The sequence below is a fragment of the Vanessa cardui genome, chromosome 3 (assembly GCF_905220365.1).
Source record: "Vanessa cardui chromosome 3, ilVanCard2.1, whole genome shotgun sequence".
Lineage (NCBI taxonomy): Eukaryota > Metazoa > Arthropoda > Insecta > Lepidoptera > Nymphalidae > Vanessa > Vanessa cardui.
In genome coordinates, this window is record NC_061125.1 from 373735 (window position 1) to 400150 (window position 26416).

The 26416-nt window shown below is 37.1% G+C and overlaps 1 protein-coding gene and 1 pseudogene across 3 annotated transcripts in view; both read right to left on the minus strand.

The window, feature by feature from the left end:
• LOC124543625 (cathepsin L-like) overlaps positions 1-26416 on the minus strand; it is a 113303-nt gene that overhangs the window by 81895 nt on the left and 4992 nt on the right. Inside the window, exons 1-7 of one of the 3 annotated variants that reach the window (XM_047121882.1) lie at positions 25390-25488; positions 24367-24467; positions 23738-23940; positions 21362-21509; positions 20903-21108; positions 20621-20825; positions 16863-17085 (exon numbers count right to left, since the gene is read on the minus strand). In XM_047121882.1, coding sequence (XP_046977838.1) covers positions 16924-17085; positions 20621-20825; positions 20903-21108; positions 21362-21509; positions 23738-23940; positions 24367-24459 — 1017 coding nt within the window. In that variant the 5' untranslated portion in view covers positions 24460-24467; positions 25390-25488 and the 3' untranslated portion in view covers positions 16863-16923. Of the gene's footprint in view, positions 1-16862; positions 17086-20620; positions 20826-20902; positions 21109-21361; positions 21510-23737; positions 23941-24366; positions 24468-25389; positions 25489-26416 lie in introns of those variants that run through there. The other 2 variants (XM_047121881.1, XM_047121884.1) reach the window with 2 other exon arrangements.
• LOC124543630 lies at positions 10053-14067 on the minus strand (annotated as a pseudogene).

A 26416-nucleotide genomic window follows, 5' to 3' on the forward strand; every position in this document is an offset into this window, starting at 1 on the left:
TATCAATGCAAACAATTTGCAAAGCAAACTCCTAAAGAGAGAACTGAAGTAATACAATCAAGGAGACTCTGCTTCAATTGTTTTGCACCTACACATTCCGTTAAAGAATGTCGATCGTCAACTTGTTGCCGCCGCTGCGGTAGACGACACCACACTTTGCTGCATCTGGAGAGGAGTGAACTACCAAGTTTATCAGAAGCTCAACCGGTCAATAAGGATAATACTGAAAGGGAGACACCAGTGATAGCTCATTTGGTTACAAAAAGGAATCAGAAGGAAATGTTGTTGGCTACTGCCATAGTCAGAGCAAGTTCCGCAAATGGGTACTCACAGATTGTACGAGTTCTTATTGATCCATGTTCAGAGGGTTCTTTTATAAACGAAGCAATGACACAATCACTGGGTTTAAAGAGAACCAATATCAATGGTCTAGTCTCCGGTATAGGTGATAAGTTGGCAAGGTCAAGAGCCATGATGTCTTTAAGCCTAGAGTCAATTCACAACCAAAAATCAAAGCACGCAATAAATGTTGATGCCTACGTATTACCAAAGTTGACATCATTTTTACCAACATGTCAAACAAAGATTACCGACTGGCCAGAAATTAAGAGACTTAGCTTGGCTGACCCTGAGTATGGATCACCTGCAAAAATCGATATGATTCTAGGAGTAGAAGTGTATGAAGAAATAATTCTAGAGGGCCTCTTAAAACAACCAACAGAGAAGGGCCCGATAGCGCAAGAGACACAATTTGGTTGGGTTCTATCAGGTCGAGTAAGAAACAATGTCACTGCAAAAAACCCCCAATTAGTCGGTTTTCATATAAGAGTAAAAGAGGATGACCTATTAAAAAAATTCTGGGAAATTGAAAGAGAGCCTGATGCAATTTTGAAGAAGTTTACGAAAGAAGAAATTAAATGTGAACATTTTTTTGAAGCCACTACTACAAGAGATAACGAAGGTCGATACGTGGTGCGTTTACCTTTCAAGGAACATAAGCCAAGATGTGTTGAAGGTAAGACAAGAGATATAGCCTTGCGTAGATTCCACTACTTAGAGCGAAAATTGCAAAATAATCCACCTTTATATGAAGAATACAAACGCGTAATTAATGGATACAAGGACCAAAATCACATGGTACAGATACAGAACATTGAAGACATACATAACCCAAAGGCCGTGTACTTGCCTCATCATCCAGTAATCCGAGAAGATAAAGAGACAACTAAGGTACGCATCGTCTTCGATGCGTCTTGCAAGGGCGTGAATAAGGTGTCTTTGAACGATTGTTTTCTTGTTGGACCGAAGCTGCAGCAAGATCTGCGCCACATTTTGATGCGATGAAGACGTCATCCTTTTTGCATAATAGCAGATCTCGTACAAATGTACAGACAAGTTCGAGTAGAGGAGAAGGACACTGACTTTCAGCGCATTCTTTGGCGATCGAACCCTAATGATCCTATTGAACATTACAAACTTTTGAGACTTACTTTTGGTACTGCCTGTGCTCCTTATTTGGCTGTAAAGGCATTACAACAACTTGCAAAGGATGAAGAAGCACAGTACCCTCGTGCAGCTAAAATCGCTCTTCAGGATTATTACATAGATGACTTGCTAACAGGATGTGAGACGGAGATGGAAGCAGTAGAGATATTTGAAGAAATGAATAACCTGATGAGTGCAGGTGGGTTTTGCCTACAAAAATGGTGTAGTAACAGTGAGAGATTAATGAATCATATTGAGGATGGATGCAAGAAATTAGACAAACCCTTAATTTACAAAATCAATAATACGATTAAGGTGTTGGGTATTAGTTGGAATAAAACCACTGATAGTTTCGAGTATACACTACAACTACCAAATTTATGTGAACGTATTACGAAGCGCAAGGTTCTTTCTGATATTGCTAGATTATATGATCCAATGGGCTGGATTTCGCCAGTAATTATAACAGCAAAGATATTCATCCAAAAATTATGGAAGGCTAAGCTAGATTGGGATGAGAACTTACCCACCGAGTTGTATAAGGAATGGTGCTCATTTCGTCAAGATCTGCACAACGTAAGAAATATTATTATACCAAGATGGTTGCAGTCTCATAAGGATGATAAAATAGAACTACACGCGTTTGCAGATGCATCTCAGGCAGCATACGCTGGTGCTGTCTATATGAAAGTGACGGATGCTTACGGCAATATTCGTGTTAATTTGGTGACATCCAAAACAAAGGTATCTCCAGTTGAAAAGGAAATAAGTATTCCTCGGCTAGAGTTATGCGCCGCCTTGCTCGCGACTAAATTGATTTACGAAGTTTCGCAAATTATGCAAATACCTAAAGAAGATTTATACGCATGGTCGGATTCCACAGTCGTATTAGCTTGGGTTCGTGGAGAACCGACGCGATGGAATACATTTGTTAGTAACAGGGTTTCGGAAATTCATACCATGCTAGATTCCAGTCAGTTCCGTCACATCGAAACAATTAATAATCCTGCAGATTTTGCTTCTAGGGGTATAAAAGGAGCTGATTTAGCTGGTCTTACGATGTGGTGGCACGGTCCAGCCTGCCTGCACCACAACTATACGTACGATTTTCGCGATGATTTCTCCACCTCTGTTGAGGAGCGGCCCATAAAGACTTTAACAGCCGTCATTCAATCAGAACAGGAATTTGTCTGGGCAAGATTTTCAAACTTAACAAGAATGGTCAGGATTTTAGCATATTGTAAGAGATACATAGGAATATTAAGGTCATCAAGGAAAAATAGAGTAATAATATCAAAAGAACGAAGGATCAAAGAGTTTGAAATTATTAATGTGAAAGAAATGGATGAAGTTCTTCAGATCATTATAAGAAACACCCAACATATTTATTATGCGGAAGAAATACAACATATAAACTCTCATGGAGAAGTTAAAAGAAAAAGTTCATTGCATACTCTCTGCCCCATTTTAGACAAAAATGGAGTCTTGAGAGTAGGTGGCCGTATTAAGTAGTCAGAAGCGAGATTTGATGTAAAGCATCCAGTTATTTTACCGAGTAATAGCCATCTTACTTCATTATTAATAACTGATGCCCATTATAAAACTATGCACGGTGGGCCGCAAATGATGCTAATTAGAAAGAGTTAAAAAATGTTATCGCGAATGTGTTAAATGTTTACGATTTTCCCAACAAAATAACAACCAGCTTATGGGTCAGCTACCAAAGTGCAGGCTGAAACCTTCAAGGCCCTTTAAATCTTCTGGTGTTGATTTCACTGGTTTTATAAATATAAGGTTTTCACCTGGCAGAGGATCAAAATCATATAAGGGGTACATATGCCTCTTCATATGTATGTCTACCAAAGCGATACATCTGGAAGCAGTATCGGATTTATCTTCAAAGGGCTTTATTTCCGCATTTCGACGATTTGTATCTCGAAGAGGCCAATGCCTCGATTTATATAGCGATAACGGGATTAATTTCGTAGGAGCGGAAAAGGAGTTAAGAGAAATGTTCCTCACTGCCCAATCCAAGCTCCCTATAGAAATCGCTCAGGTACTTGCAAACGACGGAACCTCTTGGCATTTCATCCCACCAAATGCACCTAACTTTGGTGGTCTATGGGAAGCAGGTATAAAATCAGCCAAGACACACCTTAAACGCGTGATTGGAGATTCAACTTTAACTTTTGAGGAACTCTCAACTGTTCTGACCCAGATTGAGGCCTGCCTTAATTCACGGCCTATGACATATTTGAGTGAAGACCCCGGAGATCCACAACCATTAACTCCCGGTCATTTTTTAATCGGTGAACAAATGGTTGCGATTCCCGATGAAGCTCCGACTGACGTACAAGTAACTGGCCTGCAGAGATGGAAGATGACACAAAAAATGGTAAATGATTTTTGGAGAAAATGGTCAGAAGAATACCTGGTTAGCCTCAATCAAAGGTACAAGTGGTTCACAAAGAAGCAAGATCCGGATATAGGCAACATCGTTGTGATTAAAGATCATAACCTACCACCAACAAAATGGTTACTAGGCAAAATAGAACAAAAGCATTCTGGCCATGATGGACTCACTAGAGTATTGACTATTAAAACTAAAAATGGATTGATCAAACGTCCAATCAATAAGGTTTCTATTCTGCCAAGTGCTATTTAATGTATTAGCATAACTAAAGCATAGTATTTAAGTTAGGTTAAGTTATTTTAATAAGACTGTTATGTCATTTGATATATTCTTGTACTTTTTTTTCGTTTCTGTGTATCACGGTGGGCGGTTGTCATGTAAGAATTTACATCGTTCATATGAACTACTAAAAGAACAAGTTCTTTGGTGGGCGGAATGTTGAATCCAATATTAATTTGTCAGATTTAAGTTAATAATTAATATATTTTATTAGTATTGTAAGTTATAACTAAGCATACGCGTAACAGATGGCGCTATATAGTTTCGCTCAAGTAGAAATTATATTAAGTCATACAATTTTATTTGTTTTTCGCTTCCCACCAGTAGATGGCATTGTACCCAATCCTAGATCGCGCAATAGTTTTCTTTATTTATTTATACAATACATTTCTTTGCATTAATTAAATATTGAGTTTTAACAACAGTGTGTAGTTTCATTTAATAGTACAAGTAAGGACAGTATGCCATATACCATTTCGTAATAAAAGCGAGTTACTATTTGAAAATGAATCTCCTGAAGAGTGTTTTATAAGACGTCAAAGTGATCTTCGCCCGTTGCAGGGCAATGTCAGCGCAGAACAATTCGGTTACGCTGAACAAATTATTCAACAGGCTGTTGCTCAAGCTACCGCACTTAATGCTGCGCGTGAAAGCAATGTTGGTAATGCACCCATGTTATGTGTTGGTGAAGAAATTGTTAATGACTATGATAATTTTTGTGAAGACATGGAAGATCGAGCCATCATGACAGATGAATTATTCGTTGGGAGCATTCGCGGATTAAATGTACAACAGAGGAATTTGTTTCAGAAAATTTCATTAGCTATCGAAAACGATTTGCAAAGACAAGAAAGTCAGTTGTTACTTTTTATCACGGGCGGTGCAGGTAGTGGTAAATCATTTTTATTGAAATTAATTGTGCAACATATTAAGCGTTGCTACGCTCCAACAGTAGATATACTATTGAAGCCTAGCTTTGTGGAAGTTGGATCCTTAACCGGAGTTGCGGCTCGTCAAATTTTTGGCAAAACACTGCATAGTATTTTCTTGCTTTCGATACAAAAAAAAAATACTATGACATACAAAAAAATTACTGGTCAAAGACTCGAGACCGAAAGACGTAAATGGCGCTACATAAATTGGTTAATCATAGAAGAAATTTCTATGGTATCTTATAAGAACCTAAGAATAATTCACCTTAGACTTCAAGAATATAAGAACAATGACAAATTATTCGGTGGACAGAACATTTTGGTATTTGGCGATATATTTCAACTTCCTCCGGTAAAAGGAAATTGGTGTTTTTTGCAGCCATCGTGGTTATCAGCGGAGGTTAATTTGTGGCATCAGTTTTCTTTTTGTGAACTGACTATTAACATGCGACAGCGAGATGATAGGGAATTCATCGATTTATTAAACAGTTTACGGGTAGGTGAACTGACAACGGGTCAGCTAGAATTGTTATGCGAGCGGCGCCATGTGCCTTTAACGGGTAAATTTGCGGATGGAGCCGCGGTACGTATTTTCCCTACGGTAAGGCAACACGACGATTATAATGAAAAAATTAGCAAAGAAAATGCAAAGAAGTACCGAACTTATAAAATCAACGCAGTGGATGAGTCTCGTGAAGTAACGACATATGGTAAAACACCACCAGAGAATGTAATTCCCAAAGACGTCAATAGCTGTGGTGGTTTTCTGCCATCGATAAAAATAGGCATCGAATCCCGAGTGATGTTGAGACGCAACATCGCTGTATCAGAAGGCCTTGTGAATGGTGCTATGGGCGTAATAAAAAAAATCAAATGGCCGGCTTTGAGGAGAGATCAAATTGAGGATGGAGAGAAGCCGTCTATGTTCAATTTGATGACGAGTCTATTGGGCCTAGGCTAAAAGATAGAAATGGTTGTATACCCATACCTCCATCTACTACTACGTTTCAGGCATTAAGAGGTTATGGTGATGTGGAGCGCCGTATGCTGCCCCTGATATTAAGCTGGGCCGTTACAGTCCATAAACTACAGGGCACCACCCTCGAAAGAGCCGTAATTGACCTTGGCAAAAAAAACTTTGCAAAAGGGCAAATATATGTTGCATTAAGTCGCGTCAAAAGTCTGGAAGGCATAGCATTATCAGATTTAGACGCCAACAAATTATTGATTAAACCACATGACGAGAGATCGTTGACGGAAGTAATGAGGCTACGAAATCTGTCCTCCGACAACGAGGGTCTACAATGAGGGTCTGCTTAGGAAAACAGTAAAAAAATTTTTTATCATTGTTTGTTATTCATGCGTCTGTATTAAGTTATGTACATTTAAACTGGGTAGGTTAGGTTAATTTACGGGAACATGCGCTCGCAGGTCGTGCGCTGCAGTAGTATGTTTTACAGAGTCGTAAAAGGGCGTCGGCCCCTGAACTCCAGCCTCCAGTGGTGGACTTAGGGGGAGTTCGTCACGATACGGGACGGCGGCAGCAGAAAAACGCGCCTGTACAGCTCAGAGTGTCGGAAGCGGGTATTTGATTTGGGTCGGTTTTTCATCGACGGCCGCTGGCAGGGCCACGGTACTAAGCCACGAGCTCTGCCACCTTGTGGCGGCGCGGAAATTCGAGGAGGTTTTAGTGGGTAGGACGGGGCCCTCAGTCCCGGGAGTCCCACATATCCGTCCCGGGCCCTCCGTCCGGGCGGAATGCGTAAATGCATTTCCTACTCGTAAAACAAAAAAAAAATATCTTGTTTCGTGATATACTTATATAAATGATTATTACATATTATAATTTCCTTTTTCTTTTTAGTGCATAGTTTTATAGTGTAATAATTTGAAAAGTGTTTTTTTTTAAAAGTAATATTGATTAAATGAAGGCTCGGAAATAATTGAAATTGGTCAATAATTCGACGAATTTTCGTAAATTTATTATTATTAATGCGTTTCCTAATATTTACTTAAGTAAAATATCTTTAAATAAAAAACCACCTGATAGACTGTATCGAGTGTGTCGTTTTGATACCTACAAATCATCATAATGTGCATCTCTTGGAACGAGTACTCGATTATTAAATCTACTAGGGGTACACATAATTAAATAAAAATAGTTTTTTTGCAGTTGTGTTCGGGAAGCGTCAATTTTATAATATGTATTTCTTGCTAATTGAGTAAAAAAAAATAGTTAAGAATTTTGACTTAGCCCGCATTTAGACAAGAAACAGATTTTTCTTCCTTGTGGAACTTCAATATTATGAGGAGGAGTTATTATCCTGTGAAGACTTGTAAGAAATTTTCTTTTATAGAGATTGTTTCTGTTAATAAAGTATATTCACTAGTATAATTGTTTTAAGAATGTTATATGTGCACAAAGTTAAATTAAATTATAAATCTGTTTTTCAAGTAAATAAATTTAAATCTTTAATTTATTTTTTAAATACTTATTTATGACCTTTTTAGTATGTATTAAATATATAATGTACAAGTTATCTCAAATTGCAATAAAATAAGGGAATTTAAGAATTTAAGAAGGACGACCATTTATTGAACTCTATATTGGTATTAATATAAATCACATTAAAACACCTTATTTCATTAACTAGCTACAAAGAAATCACATTCAAAATTCTTATTTCTTTTATACTAAAAACATTGAATGACATCCATGTTTTCAAAACACGTGTAATGAAAGCGTAAGTTTTGACATTGTATATCGAGTTAATCGCGGGCGAAACAACACTTGCCAGTCAAGCGGAATACATTTAATACATATTATGTTATGTTTCTAAGCTACTTAATGCTGATGAATTTTTACTTTAAGTTACAATTTCTAAAACAACCTCAGATTTGAAACAACTAAAGATTCGGCCTAGTATAAAGAACTAATTTATGTCGTACATCTTATACACAAAATTTGATTAAAGACTGTAAGAAATACTGCACCATATCGCACCCTAACTGTAAGCCGTTTAGGAGTTCCATCACTACATAGTATAAAACAAAGTTGCTTTCTCTGTCCCTATATCTTTAACACTACGCCACGGATTTTAATACGGTTTTTTGTAATAGATAGTGTGATTCAAGGGGAAGGTTTGTATATTTAATACATGAACAATATATATAGTAAAGAAACACCGATAATTTAAGAAATTTGTAATGTAATGTCGTAAATAAACAAATTCTGTAGTATATTTAGTATCAGTATTGCACCCGTGTGAAGCCGGGGTGTGTAGCTAGTTGATTATAATATTTGTCTATGACAATTACATGAACAAAACCACGTTCCGGAAGGTGATTCAAATATCCAAGTAACCCATAAATAAAAGATTCGACCGAGTATTGCTAACGTGCTCCTCAGAATTGTTCCGTTCCCTCCCGTTCCCTTAATTTGTGATGGATCCCATGCACAGAACCTTACCAAACTTTCACCAAACTACCCTAAAAGTATATCCTTTATAATAAAAAAAGAAGCATCAAAATTGTGCCAACCAATTTTGAGTTATTCACCTATTTATCGCGCACATACTTAATGCAAATTTAAGACTTATGTCGTTTTCATATGGATACCATCATCGGAAAAAAATAAAAAAAAAATGGGACCCCCGGGAAGCACTACCTTTCAAACAAAAAAAAATTATCAAAACCGGTCCACCCAGTGAAAAGTTATGAGGTAACAAACATAAAAAAAAAAATACAGACGAATTGATAACCTCCTCCTTTTTGAAGTCGGTTGAAAAGAGTAACTACTGAATTTCTTTCCGGTTCTTCTCGGTAGAATCTACTTTCCGAACCGGTGGTAGCTTTACTTAATTGTTAAATGACGATTCAAAGTGCTTGTAAAAGCCCACTTGAATAAAGTTTATTTTGATTTTGTACAATAGGTACTGTAGAACATTATCTCCATTTATCACGAAGGGTTCAGCCAGCGTTTACAATGTAAGCGCAAATTATTTGTTTATTTACGACATAACTTCATAAACTTCTTAATTTACAAGTTTTACTCTACTACTATATATTGTACATGTATTATACATATAAATGTTTCCTTTGAATCATACTTTTAACAACCGCATCAAAACACGTTGTGTAATTTTTAAGATCTAAGCATACATAGGGGCCTATGTCTTTAAAATTAGACAATGATAAGCGACTTTGTTTTATACTACCTATAGATTGCCAAAGATCATAATTATGTTTATTTATAATGTTAACCAATCTCAATAAATAAACCATTATTTCAGTTATGTGTTCACATGCATTCATGCGCAGGCTTGCAATCCCATTTGAAATTTTAAGGCGTCTCTGGATTGGCGGATTTGTATGGCTGTTTATAACGGGTCTTGATGTAGTACCATGAGGAATATATGTAAAATGTGGGCTTAACGTAGTTTGCCTCATTTTTAAGCGATCTTTATAACATCTGGCGGGAGTAATGGCCCACCGAAATGTTATGGCAACAATAAATATAATTTATTACAGTACTCTTAAAAACATATTTAATATGAGCGGCGCTACTTGAAAATAGTTGAGTAAAGTTTTATACAGTTTTAGTTCGCGCTACCTGTGACACAGCTTCGCTTTCTAACTAGTAAGTACGCATTCTGTCTTAACTACATATGGGTAAATCTTGTTCCTCAGCGAGAGATAATAATTGTATTTATAATAAGTGGCGACTTACTTAATGTAATCATGTATTTCACTAAACTCTGAAAGGAGTCGCCTTACAGCGAAGGTAATGAAACAAGTCGGCTTCACAAAGTATTTAATATTTTTTTTTCTTCTGTGAGTCGTGAAGTAATTAACAATAGTCATTAATTGAATGCTAGGAATCTCAGATGACTGGCATGCTTCGTGTCGTTAATATTAAGACGTATATTTGTGGTGGTGGCGGAGTGTGGCTCAGACGAGCGGGTAGGAGGCGGTTGTGGCGATGCCGCAGTTGTTGCCGCGGTTGCGCGCCATCTTGATGTAGCCGTTATCTCCCCACGAAGTTCCCCACGAGTTCTTTACGAGCCAGTAGTCACCGCCCTGTTCGTCGGTACCGTAGCCCACCACCAGCACCTGCAGACGGGTGGACCGAGATTAACCACAAAAATAGGACTCACCAGCTATAATGATGCTAAAATGATCTCAGTGGGGCAAATCAATTAATCCTATTCGTATTCGATTATTACCCAATAAGACAATATATACCAGCAGCGAATGAGCACGTAAAGTGTGCCCAAGATGAGTTTTAATACACTACATTCATTAACCAAAGTGTAAACTTATTTAGAGGCGGAGATTGCTCAACTACTACCTCTACCTGTACCATCTTACTCATAATATGACGATACAACTTTTATTTATTTTTTATTTAGCAACGATTTATTCAGCTTAAAACTGAACAGATAAAAACCCGACTCACCCCATGGTTGAGGTCGCTAGAGGAGCATTGCTCGTCGTAGTAGACTCCGGAAGAGTAGAGCTGGAAGGACACCCGGCTGGCATCGATGGCGACAGAGACGGGCCCCACAGTAGCCACGGCCTCTTTCAGTGATTCCTCGTCACCCTCCAGCAGGTCTACGAATCCCACAACTTCTGCGCCCACGTTAACTGGGTCGAATCTGCAATAGTCGTTGTTTTGTGATTATACGGGCTAGTGGTCACAGTATTTTTTATTGTACTCGCCGTTCACGCGTACCTGCACGTGTCGACGTAGCCCTGGTAGGGGTAGCTCTCTTCCGTGTCGATGCCTCCGTTTTCGGCGATGTATGCGAAGGCATAGTCCATGAGCCCGCCGTCGCAGCCGAGGTTCCCGTACGCGAATGAACAGTCGACCAGGTTTTGCTCCGACAGCGAAACGAGGTTGTCGCTCTTGCGGAATTGCTGCCCCTCTAGTGAACCCGTCTGTAGAGAAGAAAAAATCAAATAGAGCCGTCGACGTGTCCCCGTGGGCACGGTGGGAGGGGTTTCGTGTTCATTAGTGTTTATAATTCATTTCCTTGTGCAAAGGAACAATCCTGAATATGGATAATGGATACCACTATATAGCTCAGGATTTTTTTTTCTTTTGTGTGTAAACTGGTGGAAAATATTTAAAGAAATAAAACAAATCCTCGCAATACTCTTCTTTTCCTCTTGCCGATACCCTCGCAGAGGTCAGTAGCGCGACCGTATATTTCATTTTAATGTTTATAAAGGCCTAAAGGTATAAAATCCGTTTGTTCGTGGATGTGTGCTTAGTGAGTGTGGTGTGGGTGCGTTCGGACACTTACGGCACTGAAAGCCCAGCAGGAGCCGCAGTATCCTTGGTCCTTGACAGGGGTGACGGCACCAAGCGAGCGCCAGTCCATCAGCTCCGGCATCGCCACGTTGGCGAGCTTCAAGAACTTGGCGCCCCGTGAGTTTTGACCTTGGTTAACTCTGCCGATAGACAACAAATACTTCTCACTAGCTATTTACCAGCTATATACCCTACTTATGTGACCTGTAGCCGACTAGACAGGGTAAATATTAATTTTTTTGAGTAGTGTTACAACAGCTTTTACAACAGAATTTCAAATCATCCAAAATTATTCAATTACAAAATTAAAAAAAATCCTTCGAATATTTTTGTGTGTTTAAGAATATTATAAAACAAATAATTCACTAGATCACGACTCACCAGGAAATCAAAATGCACCTGCAGGTGTTTCGAAAAAAATCGGTATAAAAGGAGAATAATCAGTGACTCTTTCTTTCGACGAAATACGAAACGGATGAGGTGTTTTATTTATAATGAAAGTTTTTCACAATTATTCCAAGACGGGGTTGGTGTGAAGTATGAAGACCTATCGTCTAAGAGTTTCCAGGGATTTCGAGAGGGTATCACACACGAGCAGTGCCAGGTGATAAAGCTTGACAAGGTTTTTTGCACTAGTTCAATTCCAATGTAAAATTATGTAATGTGAATCAAAAGCGACTGGAAAAGAGCTTATGTTTTGGTAACTTCCTCAAGGATAAAATATCAAAAATATACATATATAATCGATCACTGAACAACAAAAGTATATAATTAATTGTTGTAATCATTCTATAAGAGTAAGGAAAAATATAAGTTATTTATAGTGAATAAACTCATTATCGACAAATAGCTTGCAGGTATAAGTGTCTGTTTGAATATATTTAAACTTGCATTACATCACATAGTGTACGACAATAGTCTTCAAGTTATGTATATCTCTATCTTAAGCTCAAACCAAATCACTCGCCCACTACTTACTCGTACTAATCACGGCAGAGAGTGCCTCTCCCAGAATTGACACGAGAAAATAGATCCAAAAGCAGTTAATGATGACACGCAGCCTTTGAACCTGATGTACTCGTTTGTTACATTACGAAATACTTGCACAAGAATTGAAATCGGATTCAAATTAACGACTCAACTAGGAACAACTCAAATATGTACAATTTTTTAGCGTAAATAGAAATAGACTGGGTTTGTTAGATGCGTCCAATTAACAAATAAACGTAGTGATTGTGTATAGGATATCCATAGTGGTTTTAATTTAAACAGCGGAGCGTTTTAAGGTCGCTGGCTATATTAAAATATTTTGCAACATTTTTCATTACAGTCACTCACTTGGCGGTGCGGTTGAACCCGTTCATAGTCGCGAACTCGTGCTGCAGCATGTCGGCGTACTTGTTGACGTCGAGGCGGAACGTCACCTCTCCGCGCTCGAAGCGCCGGTTGTGCTCCTCCACCTTCAGCTTGTTCTCCGCGTAGATCTTCAGACGGAACTTCTCCTCGGTCTCGTTTTCGTACGATTTCTTGTGCTTCAGCTAATGCAAACGATAGGTTTATTGTCAGTTTTATATTTCAAGAACTTCATTGCTGTATATAAATATATGTAACGGAGCGCCATTGACGGTTTTGTCAATTCACTTTTTGATGATTTGATTAAATATTTGTGTGTTACACAGATTTGTGGTAACGTTTGGAGTCAGAGTTGTGGAACGTAATGTGTGGAATTATGTGTGGGCTATACGTAATTGTGTCAATACTAAAGTTATTAATTGCGGGATATTTACCATGTTTCTTATTTTTATTCGATGGAGCTCTATATTTCGAAATTATCTACACGTTCACGTGAACAAGACATTCGTATTGAATAGAAGTAGTAGATTCGTAGAATAGAAATATGCCGCAATTATTAACTTAAGTAATCGAAACTCAATATTTAAATGATGTCTGGGCGCATGATTTTGTTTACCTTGAAGGCGCTCCATTCCTCACGCAGGGGGTCGACGAAGCTGTCGGCACTGACCACCGCCACCACCACCAACAGCACAGCCAGGCTCCTCATTGTGTTATCTGTCATGCTCTCGAATATTTTTATTCTGTTCTTAAATTTAAATGAAACAGGGAGGAAGGCAAAGTGTAGGGCTACTTTGTCTTTTTTTTTTGGAAAAATGCAACGTAGTTTTTAATCTGAATAAGTATTCAAAGCTACACTAGTAGTCTGACCGTAATTTTCAACATAATTTTTGTTTGCAATAATAAATATTTAACATTTGCGACTTTTTAAAAGATTAATTAATTTTTTAAGAAGAAGGGGAAATACTGTATGCGATGTAGGTTAATATGTTTAAATTTTTCAGTTGACAATAATCGAGAAAAAAGGAATCGAGATAACTCAAACAAAGTCGTGTCACAGTCCACGCCTTCATTCGCGTAACGTTTATATTTAAATTGGATTAGACAGGCTGTTATACAGCGCGCAGTAATCAATGCAGCGCACATAGCGGATCGGGCAATACAAATAAATATGGGAGTGATTTATTACCATAAATTATAAAAATATATTCCATTGCTTTGTCTTACCTTAATGTAATTATAAACAATTGACGGCAGCAGCAGAACACACTTAGAAAGTTCAAGTGTTAAGTCGTAAAACAAGTACAAGCCCTACTCTGATCAGACAGTCCTGCTTGACTGACTGGTGGAATTAATTTACTTGATTTATATAGCTAAGAGGATATTCGTCGTTGACGTTGCTCGATTGGGCGTTACTGATAAACACGCCTCACCTCCCCTGTGCCCTGTACTGGCGGACTCTCGTCCCGTTAGATACGCGATAGAGGGGTAGCATCGCGCTTATTCTGTAATTCTGTGGAAATAAGCCGAAGAGTCCCTTAGTATTGTATTGGTAACCTAAGGTATGTTGGAACCGGCTAAAGGCATGTCATGCGGTGGAATGAGGACCATGTTGTGAGGAAGATCTTCAGATGGATGGATGACATAGAGTTAGGGGACGACCAAAGAAACGATGGATGGATTGTGTAAAAGATGATATGGCTATTAAGAATGTTACTAGTGAGATGAGGAAGGAGAAAACAAATAAAATTACGATATTAGTACTTTTATCAGCCTAGTCGAATAAATAATATTTAGATTTTAAGTAACCACACTATCAGGTGATTTTTTTAAATTACTTGTTTTTATCACAATTTCTTAATTTAGAATAACCCGTAAGTAATTCTTACAAAAAATTTACATGCGTATCGCAGGTTAATAGTTAAATTAGCCTTTTTACTGAGCGTCGACACTCCGCTAATTATATATCGTCCGTTTGAGGAAAATAGACACAGACATACTAAAATGTCCTAAAAGTGTTATTAGTATAAAATATTGTACTCCAGTCAATAAAGCCCAAAATCCATAACAAATTCGTAACTCGGCGAAATTTTGTGGGTTCGTTTAGGAAAGTAATATAATTTACCGTGTAATTTCGCAGCGCCGTGGGTTGAACGGAAAGGGTTGAAAAGGGTTGGAAAGCGTTTTTTGTCAAAAATTAGTAACAGGTTGCAAATTTGCAATTACCATGTTTATAGAATTTTGAAACATAAATTACTAAAATATTATACATTAACATGTGCTTAAATATACATACTCGTATAATGAATATTCTTAAAATGGTTCGAAACGTATAAAACTTGTTTACTACAGTTTACTACAGTTGTATAAAATTATGATTCAAAAGTGCTCGTAAAAGCCTACTCGAATATATTTTAATTTCGAGAATCGATTTAGACTTTGATATATTCGTAGTGTTTTCTACACATATCATTTATATTACTACTGATAATAAAGAAAATTATAGAACAAGTATTAGATTCAGCAGTAATATCATGACGAAGCTCTCATATTTACAATTAAATGATAATTAGAATGAGCTTTATAACATTTTTTTTAAATCAATCAAAACAGTATTTTATGCCATATTTAATCCTAAGACAGTCAATTCTATTTCTTAAGTTTAATGATTGGGCGACTGTCGGAATTCACAAGAGAAGGAAAGGTTGTATGAGCTTTATAGTGAAAGATCATACAACCGGTCTTTTTTATTTACTAGTTGTTGCCTATGTTAATGCCTACTACAAGCTATTCAAACGTGTATGTCATGCAGCCAAATCACTACATATAAAAAAAATATTGACGTTCCGGATAAAATTAAAATGACAAGGAAAATTATTAATTGCGAAACTGGAAGAGTCAAAAACAACATTCCTTTTTCGACTACTAACTCACTAAATTCCTCTCCTAACGATGCTGAACAAATATTAAAAAACAATGGGGAAACCTGTTATATAAGTTTTAAATTTAATACAGTAAGTGTAAATGATGTAATAAGTTCTTTCAGAACACTAGATGTTAAGAAAACTGTCGATCTGTGGGGGATCTCTGTTAAGGTAGTCAATTCAATAATTGATGTAATCGCACCCTACCTTGTCACTGTATTCTAGAACTATGTTCTTCTTAGTGGCGTGTTTCCAGAACTCATTAAATATAGTATGTTGATGGAAACATTCAACAATATTCAACCATAAAATTCAAAAGAATCGTAAATGAGCGTTTGTGTGCTAAAGGATATTACAACACTAATGACTTTCTAGTTGACTGCACACCTTGGGAATACGATGATCGCCTCCAGGCTGTTTCATTTAACAAAAATATGTTTTTTATTGTACATATACTGTAACATGACATAAAAAAAAAGTATACCGCTGGGTTTCTTTAGCCGGTTCTTCTCAGGTGTGAGGTGTTAAATTCCGAACCGGTGGTAGATTTTTGACTATTAATAAGCAAGTGTAAACATTTCTGTTTTGAATAAAGGTTTTGACTTTGACTTTGATATTATCATCATAATACATCTTGTCTAATTAAATATGTAACTACCAGAAACAAATATTAAATTTCATAATATAAAATAACTTTGTATGCGATATCATTACTCTGACACGTCTGATATAATTATATACAGTATATATAGCAGCATTTATATTTCATGAGGACAAACAGGACATAAGACGATCACGAAAACCATTGAACGTATGGCGTTTCAGTTAAATAGGGTTCGATACTAAATGAAAGCTGCATCTGTATTCTACAAATAGCGCTCGACACGTCACGGCAAGTTACGACATGTCACGACACGTAACGACATGATATCGTGACTGGACATGATCCATTAGACAAAGTCCAGTTCCTCATAGAGAAATAATACTCGTAGATGTTGCAAATAGTAACTTTCCTAATATTTTAATGAACTTCATTAGGTTCCATGAGAAGTCGCTTCACAGCGAAGGTAAATAAAACAGGTAGATTTTTATAAATGTTTATTTTTTTCTTCCTTATGCCATGAATTAATAACCAATAGTTATTAACTTAACTCTAGAAATATAAAATGGCTGGCACGCTTCACGTCGTGGATATTGAAACGAATTTAGGAGGAGTGTAGCTCACACGAACGGGTAGGCGACGTACGAGGCGATGCCGCAGTTGTTGCCGCGGTTGCGCGCCATCTTGATGTAGCCGTTTTCTCCCCACCAGGTTCCCCACGAGTTCCTTACGAGCCAGTAGTCGCCGCCCTCTTCGTCTGTACCGTAGCCCACCACCAGCACCTGCAGACGGGCGCAGCGAGGTAAACACAAAACCAGGACTTACTACTTATAGTAATGCTAATTGATTTCAGTGGTGCAAATCAGTCAATCCGATTTGTAACTATGTACTTGAACTATTATTAATATTATTACTTAATAAGGTGCAATGAATCAGCTGATATTATAACATAGTCGTTTATGAAAATTTTAACCTTTTTAAAAGGTTTTTTTTACCAACGAGTCATTTATCTTAAAACTTCATGGATAGAGTTCCCAACTATATCTATATTATCATATTTTATTGTTACAAAATCAACCAACTGTTTGGTTGACCAGACAACTGCTTCTATTGAGCAGTATAATAATACAAGACCATATATTTTGGAACATGTTCCAAGTAATTTAAATTAAACTCTAAGACAATAGAGGTAGTCTCTGGCACCAATAGTATAGTTTCCATAGAAGCCAATAAAAAGAAAAGGAAAATAACTAATAATAAAATTGTAAACCTGGTGCACCAAAATATTCAAGGAATGTTAGGGAAGGAACTAGATATTGAAATATTTTTGACCTGTAATGATATTGACATTTTGTGTTTAACTGAACATTGGCTTCTGAATTATCAGGTCATGTTTAACTTTAGTGGGCACCAGTTGGCTAGTTTGTTCAGTAGGAATAAAGCTATTCGCGGTGGCTCTTTAATACTTATGAGTAAACACTTTAAATTTAAGGAACGTAAAGATATTGTGAGCCTTTCTATTGAGCAAACTATAGAAATAGCCTGTGCAGAGCTTGAGCGTGTCATTGTTGTATGCGTATACAGGCCCCCTAGTGGATTATATGAATTGTTTGAAAATGTATTGGAAAATGTTTTATCAAAATTATCTGAATGTAATAAAGAAATTATTGTTTGTGGAGATTTTAATATAAATTTACTGCATAATACAACCACAAGTATTAGATTCAGATCATTGTTAAATTCATATAATCTGGTAAATCTGTTCTTAGAACCAACTAGAATAACAGATTCCACAGCAACTTGCATAGACAATATATTTGCAACCCATATTCCACAAAATAAAATGATTATTAATAAACTAAATTCAGATCACTGTGGACAACAGGCTTTATTTAATTTTCATATTAATAAAATAAGCAATTGTGAAAAAATAATGTTTGTTCCTTTGACCAGAAGTCGTATTGAGAAGTTTAGAAGTAATATTATGGCCAATCTCCTTCACCTAACTCTTAGTGATAATCCCAACGTTTTGTATAATAACCTATTTAAATTAATTAGAAACAAGTTTAATGCAATATTCACTTCTAAAACAGTTAATACAAAAAACTTTTTGAAATTCAATGATTGGGCTACTATTGGAATTCATAAAAGTAGGCAACGAATGTACGAGCTTTATAATGAAAGGACGTACAATCATAGTGCCACTTTTGCCAACTATGTAAGTAACTATTCAAAATTATTTAGAAAAGTGTGCTTTCTGGCTAAGTCTTTAACTATAAAAAATAGAATTAAGAATGCACATAACAAAATAAAAATGACCTGGAAAATTATAAATTGTGAAACTGGTAGAAGTGGTAATCGGAGCTCCGAATTAAACTTAAATTATAATAATAAAGTCATAAATAGTGAACGGGAAGTTGCTTCAGTTTTTGAACAATTTTTTGCTGAAATACCAGTTTCTACAACTAGGTTACTTATTTCTTCTCCAGCTGTTGCCGAATCATTGATGAAAGAAAATGTACGAGAATGCAAATCAAAATTTAATTTTACCCCTGTAAACACCAATATCATAATTTGTGCATTTAAATCATTAGACATTAAGAAAACTGCTGATCTATGGGGTATTTCTGTAAAGGTGATAAACTCAATTATTGATGTGATTGCACCTTATCTTGCAATAATATTCAATGATTGTGTTCAACGTGGTATATTTCCTGAACTGATGAAACATAGTAAAGTCATTCCAATATTTAAATCTGGTAGCACTTCAGATCCTAATAACTATAGGCCTATCTCAATATTACCTACCCTCAGCAAAATATTTGAAAAAAATATTTTAAATCAATTATTAGCATATTTCAATAGGCACAATCTGCTTCACAGAAAACAATTTGGATTCATGAGGGGTCGCTCGACTACCGACGCAGGTATCGAACTTATAAAAAATATCTATGAGGCCTGGGAGGGGTCGCAGGATGCCTTGGGGATTTTCTGCGACTTATCCAAAGCCTTTGATTGTGTTCAGCATGAAACTCTGGTCAGGAAACTATATCACTATGGAATTAGAGAATGTGCACTCGACCTTCTGACTTCCTATCTTAACAATAGAATTCAGAGGGTTGACGTTAAAGGGACAAGGTCTCCTGGGGTCTCAGTTGGTATGGGGGTCCCACAAGGATCAATTCTTGGACCTTTTCTATTCCTCATATACATAAATGACTTGCCCTTTCTTGTTGGGAACAAACATGATATAGTATTGTTTGCTGATGATACCTCTTTGGTTTTTAAAATTAATAGGAAACAGGTTCAGTATGACGATGTAAACAATGCTATGACCGATATAGTACATTGGTTTAGCGTAAATAATCTTAGACTGAATAATAAAAAAAACTAAAATTGTAAAATTTAGCACACCAAATGTGCAAAATGTAAAACCCGATGTACTTATCAATGGGGAATCGATGGATCCAGTTGAAACAACTGAATTTCTTGGCCTTACTCTTGATGCCAAGTTACAGTGGCTCCCCCACATAAACGGATTGGCGGGTAGACTGAGTTCTGCGGCATTTGCGGTCAAAAAAATTAGATTATTTACTGATGTTGATACGACTCGACTAGTATATTTTAGTTACTTTCACAGTATAATGTCCTACGGTATTATGCTTTGGGGTAACGCAGCCGCTATCCAAACTATATTTGTGCTGCAGAAGAGGGCTATTCGCGCAATCTATAACCTAGGAGCCAAGGAATCATTAAGGTATAGATTTAAAGAAATTAAGATATTGACTGTTGCTTCTCAATACATATTTTGTAATGTTTTGTATGTACGGAAAAATATTAATGTTTTTATGAGAAAATGTGATTCTCATAACATTGGTACAAGGAACAAACACAATCTTGTTACTCCTGTTACTCGACTGCATAGAGTCAGTAACTCTTTTGTGGGGCAATGTATACGCTTCTACAACAGGATCCCAGAAAGCGTTCAAAATGCTTCTGTTGCCAAATTTAAAAAAAATGTTAAGGAACGCTTGTGTGCAAAAGGTTACTATACAATTAGCGAGTTTATGTTTGATAGCACACCTTGGGAATGAAACGATCGCCTCCTGGCTATTTCTAATCATATACTACTATGTACCTTATAAATTTGACAAAAAAAAATAACAGAAAAAAAAGACCCGCTGAGTTTCTTTCGCCGGTTCTTCTCAGGTGTTCCTTTTTCCGAACCGGTGGTAGTGTTTATTTGACAATCAATAAGTAAGTGTAATGCTTTTATATTGAATAAAGGAATTTGAGTTTGAGTTTGAAAAAACTCACCCCGTGGTTGAGGTTTTTAGAGGAGCAGCCCTCGTCGTAGTAGACTCCAGACGAGTACAGCAGGAAGGACAGCTGGCTGGCATCTATCATGGCTGAGAGTGGTCCCACTGCGGCCACGGTTTCCTTCATTATTTCTTCGTTACCATCAGTCATCATCGTGTATACTTCGAGGCCCACGACCACGCTCGTAGGGCAGTCGCAGAACCTGTGATGGTCGGCATTTAGTGTCTGGGCGGGCTAATAGTCAACGGTAAGCTTGTTACGCCCGGCGCTTACATGTACCTGCAAGTGTTGTCGACGCCTTCGTAGGGGTAGCTTTCTTCCGTGTTGAGGCCTCCGCTGTTTAAGATATACAATAAGGCATAACCCACGTGGCCACCTTTGCAGCCGCGGTTCCAGAACTTGACCGAGCAGTCGATTAGATTCTGCTCCGACAGTGACACGAGTTTGCCACTACTGCGGAAATGCTGCCCCTCCAGCGAGCCCGTCTGCAGTGTGCGATTATGTCACAGTTTTTTTTTAATAATATTGGCAAACTTTTGGCTTCGTGGCATTCACACGAGATACCAATAATCTCATTAGAAACCTTACACTAAATAATTTTATATCAAAACATTGAGAGACCTTACGAAGACTGAATTCAATATTATAGGGATTATTTTGTGCAATTGGAACAAGGTTCCGTGTTTTATAGATGTTGTGTGTGGAGATGGTTCGTGTAGGTGGACAGTGGACACTCACGGTGCTGAAGGCATAACCAGAGTTGCAATCTCCTTGGTCCATGACTTCGGTGACTGCGCCTTCCAAGCGCCAGTCCACCGTCTCCGGTGCCGCCCAGTTGGCGGGTGACAGGAACTTGGCGCCGAGAGGAACTTCTTCCTCGTTGAGTCTGAAGATAATACACACCCCACTAGCTGCTCTAAGTCTGTCTTACAGCTTCGTTTCATTTTTTAATGTATTTAAAAAGTAAATAATGCCCCATATGAGGAATTACTACTATTCCTATTGATCCTTTCACTTATACTCCGGTTGTGTTATGAGGAGTGAGGATGACAGTAGCCCAAGGAGTCAGGATCAATCCTGCTACTTGAACATGGTTAGGTGTTCCTTAAACAATTGCTCTATTAACGCTTTTTAGATTTATTTCATGATTGACTCTCTATTTTGGATCTATTGTGGATGACTGTGGATGATGTAATGTTTACAGAAAATTCGATGGAAAGTCGAAAGGTAGAATTGTCATCCAACAAAATAGAAATTAATATTCTAACTGATAGAGAACCTCAAGATATCACGATAGCAAATGAAAACAATTAATATATAAACGAATATCTACATCTCGGACAGTTAATATCATTTAAAAATAATACAGGCAAAAACACCGTCGATACTATTGTAAAGAAAAAGGTTTTCGAACTAGCAGTATCACCATGGCTGACATACGGTTGTCCGACGTGATCATTGAAAAGAAAGAGGATGAAGAAAAGAATGCCATCTACCAATGTAAAATGGAAAGCAGTATACTGCTATTAAAGCATTCAGTCAAAATTAGCAGTCTTATATAGTCGATATTAGAAGAAAAACAAAAATAACAGATGTAAGAAAACGAATTAGATTACAGTACGACACAAATTGGATGTAGCATCGGAAAATGAAATAAAATGAAAATAAAATCGATTACTGCCGATTTACACGACCAATAGCAATAGCTAATGAGGCGAGATGGCCCAGTGGTTAGAACGCGTGCATCTTAACCGATGATTGCGGGTTCAAACCCAAACAAGCACCGCTGATTCACGTGCTTAATTTGTCTTTATAATTCATCTCGTGCTCAGCGGTGAAGGAAAACATCGTGAGGAAACCTGCATGTGACAAATTTCATAGACATTCTGCCACATGTGTATTCCACCAACCCGCATTGGAACAGCGTGGTGGAATATGTTCCAAACCTTCTTCTCAAAGGGAGAGGAGGCCTTTAGCCCAGCAGTGGGAATTTACGGGCTGTTATTGTAGCAATAGCTCCCTATTGCACCATTCGACGCTATTCATCGCTATCGATTCTAGCGGCAGAGAAAGCAAGTGCATGTTAATCGACGTGTGAAATTTACGAATATATTAAGTCATATGATATTACAAGTTATTACGTTTATGTGAATATCGTATTCACATGAAAAATAAATATTGATAATTTGGGATGTGATTGGTTTTACGAATTTTGCCGATGCTACATCTACTAAACACAGATGCGTCGTACTAAACACAGATGCTATTGACAGGACTTATCTATAGGAAGCGTATAGGCGTATATACAATAGATTGACAAAACGTGTGACAGAGCGGTTATCATGAGAGAGAGAAAAAAGGGGAAGACCAAATAAAAGAGATAGCAGAGGCATTTTCACTCGGAGGCGTAGATCCCATTGGGTGCAAAAGACACGGGGAAGAAGGCTTAGGAGAGGCCAGGGCCGCGATAGCGTCACGGAGGCGATAGCTGCAAACATTAATTGATATTTATTAATACCTCACAATAATATTATAGTATATTTAATTATTCAGTTCCTTCCATGACCGTAAGGAAAAATAAAAAATATTAACAGAGGATAAACTCATTAGCGACAAGTGGCAGATACGAGCATTACTTTTCACAACATACGACGATACGTCAAGTCAATTTATATTATTTTCATCTTGACCCAAAAGCATTTCATCACATCAGCGTCACGCAGACTTTAAGAAACAGATATCAACAGCAATTCCTGGGTTTGTTAGATTTGTCTAAGTAATAAATGATCGGATTACCTTAGTGGTTTGGATATATGTTGGTTTTAAGGTCGTTTACCAATTAGTAGAAATATGGTGATTAATTCGTGTTACGAAAGTAAAAATTTTAAAGGAGAATGACTAACAAGTATGATGTAGAATGACTACAAAGTAAGGAACTCTAGCCGCTCCCCGCGTTTTGGGAAGATTTGTACAAAATGATCTTTATGGCTCCTTAGTTCGATTTAAGGATCGTTGTAACCTCAGGTTTTATTGTTTTGATCGAGCATTACGTCACACGGGTAAGGTCGACGGAACTCGTAAGGTCGTCCCTTGCGCTGTACGCATGCAACTCACTTGGCGGTGCGGTTGAACCCGTTCATGGTGTGCCCGAACTCGTGGTGCAGCTTGTCCGCGTACTTGTTGACGTCGAGGCGGAACGTCACCTCTCCGCGCTCGAAGCGCCGGTTGTGCTTCTCCACCTTAAGCTTATTCTCAGCGTAGATCTTCTTACGAAACCGTTCCTCAGTCTCGTTTTCGTACGATTTCTTGTGTTTGAGCTAATGCAAACGATTTTCATTGTTAATTCTATATTCTAAATTATATTTTTAATACATATTCTATATTCTATTTTTAATATAATATGAGTATTGGACAACAATAATATATGTAAGTGACAATGAATAATGTATGTGACATTATTCTGATCCCAATGTAAGTAGCTAAAGAACTTGTGTTATGGAAAATCAGAAGTAAAGAAGGTACCACAAACACTAACAAATTAATTTTCTACATCGACTATAATTCCAAATGAACTTATATGTGGCCTACCGACGGCGAGGACGACACGGGGACAGTGTACCCGAGCAGCGCACCCATGGATCCATTGGCGTTACAAAACATTGTATTAATAGCAATGTATAGCGATCACAGCGTACATTGAAAGTCAATACTGAAGTTATATCTGGGCGTGTGATTTTGTTTACCTTGAAGGCGCTCCATTCCTCGCGGAGGAGGTCGACGAAGCTGTCAGCACCGACCACCGCCACCACCACCATCAGCACAGCCAGGGTCCTCATCGTGTTATCTGCATTAAAATTTCACGATTGTTACAAAAAGCGAGTCTCGATAATATGTTACATCTATTTGTACAGAAACAACACTTTGTATTCTATCTTTATGTTATTTATTTAATCTACAAAATTATCTGTAAACTAAGTAATGTACCTCTTTATTCACTATATTATGTTTTTTCTCTAGTTTAGTTTACAATAAATCTCTAGTGCCTAATATTCATACTAGACAAACAGCTGAACATATAAAATAAGAGGGCCTAGAAAAACGCATTCTGTACTGACAGCTATAACCTAACAATTATACACATTTATAATTTAATTTATTTAATAAATGGACTAGACTTATTTATCATTAATATTTAAATCCTTGGTTAAATAAAGTTTTAACCAAATTACATTAAATGTTTGTATGTATTTTTCTTTAAATTGGCATTTTTTTTGTATTTGAACCGATTTTAATAAAGCAACAAAGCCTATATGTCTCGCTGATCTTACTACAGAACACCAGTGACAACCGTATCTTAATCGGCGAAGCCGATCCTGAGATTAGTGGTAACAAACGACCAGATAAACAGACAAAAATTCTTTAGAATTTTTAAATCATATTTTTTTAAATCATATTTTTGTGATCCATAGCGTTAATAAATACCCCCAGTACTATTTTTTCTCAAACATCTTTTATGTACGGATTTCGAGCAGCTACGACTATATTATATGTATAGATATAGATAGATATAGAAGATAGATATGAAATATATTTTTAATCCAGTTTCGGTCTCATAACTTGGTTATGTAATATTAGGCTGGGCAGACGTCAACAGATCAGAAGTGGTTCAGTGTTAAACACGACACTATGCGTGCTCTGAACGGTTTTAGGAGGTGTGTGTGTGTGATTTAGAAATTATAAAAAATTAATTAATTGCTTTGTCTTACCTTAATGTATTTATATACAGCAGACAGCAGCCGCGGAACGCTCTTAGAAACTGCAAGTGCTAAGTCGTTAAGAAATTGCGAGTCAGACTCAGATGTGAGTCCTGCTTGACTGCGCCGGCTGAATACATTTACTTGATTTATATACTAAGGGGATAGTTGATAACTTTTCTCAATTGGGCGGTACTGATAAATATGCCGAGCGGAAAATTCACGCCCCCTGTGCCCTGTATTTGCGTGTCACAGGTCCTTTTGGCACAATTTCTCGTCTCGATGGAGGGGCGTATTGGGCGAAAGAGAGTTCGCGTCGCCCTTAGCGCTTGTCGATTACGTCATGAAATGTTTCAGAGAGTAAATTACTCGGTGTCTCTACAATCGATCAATTAATCAAAATATACTTTATTCAGGTAGGCTTTTACAAGCACTTTCAATTGTCATTTACACATTAATTAATCTAGCACCAGTTCTAATGCTATTAATATTAAAAAAAAAACAGATTGTTTTTAATTATTTTGTAGAAGCAAAGGCTTAACATGGTTTAACTTGATGGCTTAACAAATGTTGTTTTTAAATTTTTCTTTTTTATTGGGTGTTCATTGCTTAAGCCAGTGCTACTTCCAAGCGTAAGGGACGTGCGTCTTGGTTATCATGGTTTGTGGCGGCACGGTGTGTGTTTATGGTCAAGGCAGTCGTTTTTATGATGATATTTAATAAATGTAAATCCCATGACAAAATGCAGTGACAAGATTAGAATAAATTTGATTTCCGATAGAACATAAATAAACTTAATTGTACTTTATTAAGTTACGTTAGCTACAGTCGAAAGAAAACAAAAACTAATTTAAACTTATTTAATTAAAAGAAATTACAATAAAACTTCCTAATTAACATGTCTAACCTACTCGATGTAAGTAATTGGAATGAATAATTAAATTATAAAATCACATTTGCAATGTTACACTTAGTTTGGTTCTCACGACGAAGGAATTTCTTCATCATCTTCAAGCTTCATCATCAGTCCTCTTGATGT